This window comes from Bison bison, unplaced genomic scaffold (assembly GCF_000754665.1).
Source record: "Bison bison bison isolate TAMUID 2011002044 unplaced genomic scaffold, Bison_UMD1.0 scf7180017864381, whole genome shotgun sequence".
In the NCBI taxonomy this organism is placed as follows: domain Eukaryota; kingdom Metazoa; phylum Chordata; class Mammalia; order Artiodactyla; family Bovidae; genus Bison; species Bison bison.
Window position 1 is genome coordinate 1,981,006 of NW_011494953.1, and position 10,427 is coordinate 1,991,432.

The 10,427-nt window shown below is 51.8% G+C and overlaps 1 protein-coding gene across 7 annotated transcripts in view; it reads left to right on the forward strand.

Moving 5' to 3' along the window:
- The window catches only part of RORC (RAR-related orphan receptor C), a 25,269-nt gene extending 17,401 nt beyond the window's left edge, over positions 1 to 7,868 (forward strand). For 5 of the 7 annotated variants that reach the window (XM_010857471.1, XM_010857476.1, XM_010857475.1 and 2 more), the window contains exons 6-11: positions 157 to 278; positions 1,122 to 1,254; positions 1,418 to 1,525; positions 1,708 to 1,818; positions 3,296 to 3,405; positions 6,357 to 7,868. In XM_010857471.1, coding sequence (XP_010855773.1) covers positions 157 to 278; positions 1,122 to 1,254; positions 1,418 to 1,525; positions 1,708 to 1,818; positions 3,296 to 3,405; positions 6,357 to 6,518 — 746 coding nt within the window. In that variant the 3' untranslated portion in view covers positions 6,519 to 7,868. The remainder of the gene's footprint in view (positions 1 to 156; positions 279 to 1,121; positions 1,255 to 1,417; positions 1,526 to 1,707; positions 1,819 to 3,295; positions 3,406 to 6,356) is intronic. The other 2 variants (XM_010857473.1, XM_010857474.1) reach the window with 1 other exon arrangement.
- Positions 7,869 to 10,427: the final 2,559 nt, after the last annotated feature.

The window sequence follows — 10,427 nt, forward strand, 5'->3', positions numbered from 1 at the left end:
AGTGGGGGGCCCTAGTCAGCATCACATGTAAACCAAGCATACACAAGGGTCTAGGGGGAGGCAGAGCAGGTCTAGGCCAGGCAGAGGAGCGCCCTTGGTATGCGAAAGGTAGGAGCTGGCTGAGATGGAACCTCTGCCTTCCTCCCTTGGCCCCAGAGCACCTGGTGCAGAACGTTTGCAAGTCCTACCGGGACACGTGTCAGCTGCGGCTGGAGGACCTGCTCCGTCAGCGCTCCAACATCTTCTCACGAGAGGAGGTGGCTGGCTACCAGAGGAAGGTGAGGCCAGGACACCGCGCCGGGGAGGAAAGACTCCTGCCACTACCCAGGGAGTCCAGAGACAGCAACCTGCACACATGAGTGGGCTGGGCCGAGGCAGGGTATCCCAGAGAGACACAGTGTGCACCTGCTTTTAAGTACGCACCCTAGCAGATGGGTGAGAGCTTCTCCTTAGCTCCTGCCTATGGTTGTTTTACCTGGTCTTCATTGGTAAAGAATTTGCCTGCAATGGGGGAGAACTGGGTTCGATCCCTGGGTCAGAAAAATCCCCTGGAGAAGGCAATGGCAACCTACTCCAGTATTTTTGATCCCATGGACAGAAGAGGCTGGAGGGCTGTAGTCCATGGGTCGCAAAGAGTTGAACACCAATGAGTAACACACACACACATATACACACACACACCCTATGTCCTTCACCACCCAGACCTAGAAGTACAGACCTCAGCATACTCTCCTTCCTCCTCCTCTATCAACAGTAGTCAGACTTCTCATTAGCATCTGTTTCAACACTCTTTCTCTGCCAGGCACTGTGCTGAACACTTTACATAAATTACCCTTGACCCTTACAACAACCACCCTATGAGGCTGCCACTCCTGCTTTTAATGGACTGAGAAAGTGAGCACAGAGGAGTTCGTAGATGTACTCCACGCCACAAGGTAGTGGAGCCAAAGGCAAATTTAGATCCACTGGGCCCCAAAGTGCATTGTGCTAAGAACAGGCTAAAAACACAAGTGCTGAGAACGTGGGGGGTACTTGCCGTTTTGTCTGGGCTCCCAGGGCATCAGTGGGGTCCCGGGGGTCCTAAAAGACAGCTCCAGTGGGACCTCCCTCCTCCTCTGCAGTCGATGTGGGAGATGTGGGGACGCTGTGCCCACCGACTCACCGAGGCCATTCAGTATGTGGTGGAGTTCGCTAAGAGGCTCCCGGGCTTTATGGAGCTCTGCCAGAACGACCAGATCGTGCTACTCAAAGCAGGTGCCCAGGGAGAGCGGGTGGGCTGCGGGGTAGGGGGCACCAGTGTGGAATGGGCGGGGCTGTGTGGAGGGAGGTGCCTTAGGGACCCAGGACACTGAAGGGAGACAGAGACAGATTCCTGGCTCTGTGTGACAACGCACCTGCATTTCTCCCCACTCCCCAGGAGCCATGGAAGTGGTGCTGGTCAGGATGTGCCGGGCCTACAACGCTGACAATGACACAGTCTTTTTTGAAGGCAAATACGGTGGCGTGGAGCTGTTCCGAGCCTTGGGTGAGGGGCAGGGGGAGATGAGCAAGAGGAGTCCGAGGCCAACCCCATCCGAGGCTTCCAGACCCAGGGCGCCCTCTTTTCAGGACAGATTGCCCGCTCTGCTCCAGACACCAAGGGGGTGGGTGTCCTTGGGCACCATGGCCTCAGCCACCTTGCTCACTATTTTGTTTCCACCCTCCCAGGCTGCAGTGAACTCATCAGCTCCATCTTTGACTTCTCCCGCTCCCTGAGTGCCTTGCGCTTTTCAGAGGACGAGATCGCCCTCTACACAGCCCTCGTCCTCATCAATGCCAGTGAGTGTCACTGGGCTTGGGCAAAGGACAGTCAGGCGGTGGGGGCACAAAAGGTACTGAAGAGTCTGGACCTTGTGTGCTGTGCTCAAACGGCCTTCGCAGGTGGCACTGGTGGAAAAGAACCCGCCCACCAGTGCAGGCGACATAAGACATGTGTGTTTCCATCCCTGGGTCGGGAAGATCCCCTGGAGGAGGAAATTGCAACCCACAGGCAGGCGGTGGGGGCATGACGGATACTGAAGGGTGTGGACCTTGGCTGTGGTTAAATCTGGGAAGGTATTTATAAAGCAGAATAAGCCCACCCAATGTTGCTGTAAAATAAGATGAGTCAAAATAAAGATCCAGAGGAGCCTGAGAAAAGGAAGAGAGACGTGCAGGTGGGGCTGGAGAAGTGGGGAGACATGAGGAAGAGAGGAAGTGAGCCACTTCCCTGAGAGCAATTAGGCTGCATGTGAGTCCCTGCCAGGGATTCCACTGTGGCTCCACACTGGAATCACCTGTGGAGCTTTAAAAAATGAATGCTGTGATTCTGACGCCATGGATCTCAGGTGCAGTCGGAACACCAGAATTTTTCACAGCCTCTCGTAGGTTATTGTAACGTGCCACCAAGCTTGAGAATCGCTGCTCTGTGTGAACTCATTTTAAGGCAACAAGCCATCGGGAATTCCCTGGCGGCCCAGTGGTTAGGACTCCACGCTTTCACTGCTGAGGGTGCGGGTTCAGCCCCTGGTGGACAAACTAAGATCCCACAAGTCCTAGGACAGAGCCAAAAATAAAAACAAAAGGCTACCTGCCATCAGGGCAGGACTCTGGATGTCCACTCCACAGAATGGAGTGGGCTGGGTGAGCCAGCTGAATGCCAAGGATTCTGAGAACCTGGGGAAGTGGGTTGTGCTACTAACCTGAGTTTGGAGACCAAGTTATCAGTCCACTGGCTCTACCAATGAGTAGAGACTGAAACATGCCCCTTGACCTGGAAATAAAGACTGAAAAGAGGACTTCTGGTTATTTTATGGAGTCAGGACAAAAGTGGTTTGTCTCTTGAAGTTAGCCACAGACTGCTGCAGAAGCCCCAGTGCTGACCTAGGTAGCTGCACAAGGCCCATCTCCTCTCTGGGACCATCTTTACCAAGTCAGGGTGAAGGGGGAGATCTTTTCTTCCACACAGCAGAGTTTTAGTGGAGAGCACTGAATTAGCTATGTGAAATATCAGGTACCAGGGAGAAGGCAGCCTGGAATGAGGAGATCAGAATGTCTCATCTCTTTCATCTCTCCCCAGTTTTCCTTATAGAGAGCTACCCAAGGCCCCCACAGCTTACCAACTGCAAAACAATACACACCCACACCCCCTACACTGTCTCTCATTCAGCTAAGAAGATCTCTGTTCAGCACAGATGTCCAGAATGACACACCCTTTGGGGGAAGTTAACGTCCATGTTCTTTCTTGTTTTTGCTGTGGTCCCATCCCCTCCTTCAGACCGGCCAGGGCTCCAAGAGAAAAGAAAAGTAGAACAGCTGCAGTGCAATCTGGAGCTGGCCTTTCATCATCATCTCTGCAAGACTCATCGCCAAGGCATCCTGGCAAAGGTAGGAGCAGTCCCTGGGACAGAGGAGGTCAGGCCCGGCGCCAGATCTGTGACCTCAGGGTTTGCAAGGACCAGGGTCTGAGGGTCCAGAGGAGGAAGTGCCTGAGAGCTAAGTTGGACGAGAGAGCTTGTAACAGCACAGGACACGGGGACTGAGCAGCCACTTCTGTGTGGGTACAGATGAAAAGTTAGGGAGCCTGAAATTGGGAGGGACCTCCAGGGAACAATTCAGTTTAATAGAGCCACCGCTTACCAGCACCTGCTTGTACTGTGAGTGGAAAGATACAGAGATGCCGTCCTTACCCCCACCAAGAGTTTTTAACCTGCTGTGAAGAAGAGATTTGTATACCAATGACTAACGCAGAATAGGATGTGATACGGGATAAAATAATAATGTGATTAACAACGTGCTTTCCCAGATATACTCATCTTTGTGACAACTCAGTCAGTAAGAGAGATGTTAAAATCTCCCTGTAGTGATAACAAGACCTGAATGACTTGTTCAAGTTTACACAATCGTGGGTGATAAATGCAAGTCCTGGGGCTCTTTCTACTGCATCTCTGTGCCCCTGACATATTACTACAATAAGAAATATTGGGGAAATGTGACAGCATGGAATAGGGATTAAAAATAACTTGAGGGCAAAAGGAGAGGATCATAAATGCTTCCTAGTGAAGGTGGCATTTAAACTAGGCCATGAAATATTTATTTTAACAGGCATTGAGGGGTGGGGTAGGCATTCCAGGCTTAGGGAACAATATGAGCAAAAATAAGGAGGCAAGACAATGTGTATATGGAGAATAGTTGGTGGAACATTTTGACTACATGCTAAGATTGGAAGCTGGGATAGATTGATGGGGGCAGGAAAGTAGCAGAAGACAACCTTAAAAATTAGGTCAGGGAGCAAATCAGAGAGGACTTTCAATGCCATATTAAAGAATTAAGACTTTATTTCCAGGCAATGGAGAGCACCAAAGGCTAGAGGAATGATATCATCAGAGCTATTTTTTAGGCAATTTAATTTGGAACCAATGTAAGGGGACCATTTATGGAATGGTTCAAGCAATGGACCCTTGCTGTGTGCCAGGCACTGTGCTGGGTGCTGAGAATACAGAAATGACTTAAATGACAGTCTCTGCCCTACATGAACCTCAAGTCTGGTAGAATAGTTCAGGAGGAGCACCAGCTGGGAGGGCAGTTGGAAAGCAAATCTGGTGGAATCCACCTTCGGAATGCATTGCCTCCCCACCGTCACCCTCTTGCTGTCAGCGCTCACTTGAACCATTAGAGAGGCCTCCGGCTGGACCCTGTCTGTCCCACTGCAGCCACACGGCACTCCTCAGTGCTCCTGTAGCTGCCACCGTGCTGACAATCAAAGCCAGAGTCTCTGTCGTGGCCAACTGGCCTCATGGCATGACCCCCGACTTCTTTGCTTACCTCTTCTCCTTCCACTGCCCTCTCAGTCACCCATTCCAGCAGCACTGGCCTCCTTGCTATGCCTTGAACACATCAAGTTGCTTCTCAGGGCTTTTGCACCTGCTGCCCCAGGTGCCTGGATGCTTCTTCCCCTCGTTTTCCAAACAACCTGCTCCATCCCTTTATTCTGGACAGCTTTTCCCAGACCACCCCATCCAAAAAGCTTTCTGAAGTTTTCTAATATTTATTTTCTGGCTCCCTCACTAGAATATACAGTTAATAAAGGTAGAGATTTTATTTTATTCACTGATGCATCACCACAGCCCATCACAGTGCCTAGCCAAAAGGTTCTCAACACACATAATGAGAATGAATGAAAGAATGAATGAAATGAATGAAAGAATGTTGCAATAGCCCAAACAAATGCAAGATAAAGCAGGAGGAATGAGAAGAGGATGAATTTAAGAGGTATCAAGGGATCCCATGCTGCCTGCTCTTCCCTGACTGTCCCTTTCCTAGATACCTAACCTGGGGAGAAAGGGATGGTGGCTGGTGAGAGGTGCTTTTAAGCCTCACTTGGTGATACAGGAAATTGCAGAAGAGAAATGGTTTTCTCAGTCTTTCTCCGGTGAGGTCTCTCTGCCTCTGTCTCCTCACAGGTCTCTGGGCCTTTTTCATTCCCCTCCACTGGCTGAGTGCTGGCAATGTTGATTTACTATTTGCAGTGTTGGGTATCTGTTTGGAAAATGCTTAGTCCAAAGAAACAGTTATTGAGCATTTGCCATGTGCAAGCAGTAAGATAGGTACAGAGGATACAGAGACAGTAGGGAGGAGAGGGAGGGAGAGAGACTCGAGGAGCTTAAATCTAGGCTGGAGAGATAGACAAATTGGATCATTTTCCTAAAATGGGATTTAAGTGCTACACAGAGGGAAGCCCAAAGGAAGGGACCCTTAGTCCAGGGAAATAGTCCTAGAGGAGGTAACACTGAAGGTGCTAGAATTAGCCAAGCACAGAAGAATTGAAAAGGCATTCCAGGTAAGGGGAACAGCATCAACGAAGGCAAACAGGCGCCTAACAGTGTGTAAGAGAGTCACAGACTTTCACTATTATAAAAGCATGGGGACTTCCCTGATGGTCCAGCGATTAAGATGTCATGCTTCCAGTGCAGAGGGCATGGGTTCAATCCCTGGTCAGGGAATTAAGATCCCACATGCCACATGGCGTGGCAAAAAGATTTTTTTAAAAAGCATAAGAGAGTGAGAGAGTCCTGAACAGGGCTCATTTAAGGAGTAGCAGGAACACCATTTGGGGGTTCAGCCAGAAAACATGTTCCTGTCCCATTGCGGTTCTCGCGTGCTTCCAGTTCTTTGAATACAGACCTACCCCTACCAATGGGATCTGGCTGACCCCCAAGTGCTGAGTGTGCAGGGAGGGAGTACAGAGGGTTATCCCAGCCCAGGAAGGATGGGAGGACTTCTCTGACCTGGGGACAGAGCTGCAGTACTCACCCTTCTTCCCATGAACCCACCTCCAGCTGCCACCCAAGGGGAAGCTGCGGAGCCTGTGTAGCCAGCACGTGGAAAAGCTGCAAACCTTCCAGCATCTCCACCCTATCGTGGTCCAAGCTGCTTTCCCTCCACTCTACAAGGAACTCTTCAGCACTGAAATTGAGTCACCCGAGGGCCTGTCCAAGTGATCTGGAGGAGGGACTCCGTTCTCTTCCCTAGAGCCTGCTGGCTCACCTTTCCCTTGGTCTTTTCCTTTCCTGTGGCCCCTGGAGGGTGGTCTCTGACTATATGGGGGGATGGGTGAACAAACGCTGAGACTGGGTTTCAGCCCACCGGTCTGCCTGGCAGCAGGCCAAGAGCCAGAGGGTCGGGATTGAGGGACTCCGTCCCCAGCCTCAGCTTTGTCCGGACTCCTTTCCCATGCCCTGTCACCCCCAGCTTCTGGGAGGCCTGGGGTGGGATACAAGGACCTCTCGGAGGACCTAGGTATCCTCAGGACAATAAGGGGTTCCAGGACACCCTGGATGAATGGAACTCAACTCTGGACTCAGAAGCTAAGAATAGGACTTTGAAATACCTCATTGCACTTCCCTGGGGGCTTTGGCTGGGGTGGTGCCACAAGCTTGGAGACTGGCGGCCGGAGTCCAGAAGGACCTGCATATAACACGAATCTGCGTCACCAGGTTTTCTGCCTGACCTCTCCTCCCAGCTCAGCAAGGAAATGGTTAGGCACTCGGGGGTCTTGAAAAAAAAAAAAAAACTGGATTTGTGAAGGGTAAGGATCGGATGGGAGTAAGGGAGGGGCTGGGGATGATAATTTTATGGGCTTTGGATATAGGGATAGGGTATGATGAAGACCAAGAACATCACAGATAGACAGTTAGAACTCAGACTTCTTTTGTGCACTTTAAAAATAGACTTTAGGGATTACCCAAATCTGTCAGAGACACACATCCACAGACAGGTGAAACATACTCACACACTCAACCTGCAGTCATGTGGCTCTGTAGACACATTTAATCTGACACAATCTGTCTCCCTTGAGGTCACAGCTCAGAGGAGCTTAGCGGCCCCAGGGAAGAGTCCCAATCCTGAGGGACCCCAGAACATTTCACCTGGTGCTCTAGTTCCCCAGTCTTAGGCCAGGGGCGGCCCAAACTCTATGCCAGCCCCAGCTGTCTTCGGTTGCAAGAAATCCTAAAAGAAGAGGTAGCTGGACACTGATCAGTCACAGGGCCAAGAACAGACCCTTGGAGTACTAGTTGTCTGGTCCCCACCCTGCAGCCCTGCTCTTGTTATGAGAAAGGAAGCAGATGCAATTCCAGCACTCTCTCCGTGGATACCGCTGGGTCTATCAAGGTGGAGAAGACCGTGATCTTGCCCGAGAACTTCTCTTGGTTTTATAAACAGCTGTGTTCCTGCTTGGAGGGAAACAGCAGGTGGTCAGGAGGTTTGGTTTTTTTCTTTTTTTTCTCTCAGGGGAGTGTAAACATAAACTCCAACCTGTGCCATTCTTTATACAATGATTTTAAAGGCAAGAGGTGTGTGTGCCAGGTGGGAGGAGCCTTAATGAAGGTTATCCTAGTGCTGCTCTGAAATCTCATTCTGCATGAGGACCCAGGTTCCTAGCCCAGGCAGCCATCAACATTGTAAGGATGCTAGCCCCCCTCCCTGAGCCGTCCCCCATAGAGGTGAGGGAGCTGACTATCAGGAACGCCCCCCCTCCCCCACTGAAGCAATCTCAGACTAAGCACCACAGCAGGCATTCTGGACTGAGAACTTTCCCCACAAATGATACCCACAGGGGACATTTAGAATGAGAGGTGGCACAGAATCGCCCAGCATTTGGGAGACTGAAAGACAACCCTATGGAGAATGCCTGGCCGGCCCCAGAGCTCCTGGGGGAGTCAGGATGTCCGAGAGACTGTGGAGCTGCCAACCCTCCCACCCCTGGGGCTCCAAGCCTCCCCCTGCGCTCCCTCCCCTCCACTGCCAGCCTGTAGTGGCGAGTGCTGCAGCCCTCCCTGGTTGCTTTATTTATTTATTTTGCACCAACAGGGTTGCTGCAGACTCATTCTCGCCCGGTTTAAAAGAGAGAGAGGAAAAAAAAAAAAAGGAGAAATGCTTTTTGGCTCTTCTCTCTACCTCGGTCTTGGCAGCAGGCGGCCGCAGCAGCAGTAGCAGCAGTGGCCCGGCAGGCGGGCAGGCAGGGAGTGAGGCACTTAGGGAGGTGCGGGCCGAGGGGCAGCTTGAACGGGACAGGCCCCCAGCCCTGGACAGATGCGGTGCCCAACTTGATGCCACCCTCCGGCTTCTCCGGTAAGTGACCCCACCTCCTGTCCTGGAGCTGCAGCTGCCCTTCTCCATAACATGCTCAGAGACAAGGCCAGACCCACGAGGGCTAGAGGGTTTGTGCCCACTCTGCTCCCAGCCCACCATTGATCTTGGCCTCTTAGGACTTTGATGGGAAAAGTAAGATGTCCCAGGTGCCCCTGGGCAAAAGGGCTCCAAGGAGCTCTCCCTCCATTTCCCAGGTGCTCTACTTCTGGGAAGGATTATTTTGCAATCATTGTGGATATTCCAGAGACCTTTCCTCCAGGAGCACCCCCCCACCCCCCATGTAGTTCCCCATGCTTCACTCAGGTCTGCTTTAAAGAGGCTGTTCCAGTATCAAATGTGTCCCTGGACTGGCACACAGAGGCAAGAAGAAGAAAGACCCCTCCTTCTTGAGGGTGATGCCCCTGGACCCCAGCCCACATGAGGAGAGAAAGAAGGGTTCTGACACCTATCTGTTCCTGCAAAGTGGCCGGAAGCCAGTCCGATACCCATGGAGCTTAGCAAAGGAAGTTTGCGATTACATTAGCCACCTTTAAAGAGAAGGGGGCCGGACCTGCCAGCCCCTGGTCTGGCAGGCTCTGGAGACTAAGAGGATGCTCACAAGAGTGGGAAGGGGGAAAGCTGGGTTACACGCTTCACTGCACTTTTGCTGAATGCAGGAAAGAAGGAAGAGCAGGAACTGCAGCAGTAGTGATAAAGAGCTAGCTGTCAGGTGGACTTCCCAGGACAGGCACTGGGGGAGGGGGGCAGGGATGAGGGAAGCTGGGACATTGCTCCCTGGAGAATTCTTAGCAGGCCATCCATACCTGTTAGTTTGGGATAGGGAACAGAGGAGCCTGCTCAGTAGCCTCAGCTGGGCCATTCTTTCTCATGCCCAAGCCTCAGAACAGTGTCCCACGTCCCGTGCTCTTTCAGCCTCTTTCTGCAGTTCCTGAACTACTATGGTCCTCTGAAATAGCTGTAGGGTAGCCACCTGAATGATCCTTGTGGGAAGGGGTATAGTGTGGGAAATAAAGGGGAAAAAAATCACACTATCTCTTAAACTGTCTTTCCTAAGTTCCACCTGGGAGAAAACGGCCCATGTGGTAGAAAGCTGACCTCATAGCGCCCAGAAAGTCAGAAGTCTGAAAGGTCAGAGGTGACTGGGATCTGCAGCTAGAAAGAAACCCAGGCATCCTGCCTCCCAGGGAGCATTAGTTTGCTCTTGTCCTATCTGTGCAGCCATCCCTTGCCAATTCCAGTACTTCCCCTCTCTTGGGGTCCCAGTGGTCTTTGAACAGGGTGGGTCCATGGCATCTTTTCTCCTCTGTCGCCTCACTCAGCCTCCAGTGGTCATCACAGTCACCATCATCCTAATTGTTCCCAGGCACCTGGCACCCAGAAACTTACTTTAAGTTGACAGACTGGGCACACAGCCTGTGCCAAGATATCCTATGCCAGCCAAGGGCCTGCTCAGTCCCACCACAGTATGTGGTCAGACACTGTCCCTCCTCACTCATCTATGCCTCCCTGGCTCCCAATGTGTCTCTTGTGCATTTCTCAGGCAGCAGAGGCCAAAGGCAACAAGAGATCTCTCTCAGACTCCCACACGGGGTTTGAATCAAAACACCATGGAGGGGCATGAGAGAAGCCTAAGTCTGAGGACCAAGCAAACAATGCTCGGCCTCTCTCGAGTCCCTTACACCCCAACATCATCTACAGAGGAGGTGGGCTGCCCTTGGGGCTCTGGTGAGGGACTCACGTGTGCCCTGTATCCTCTG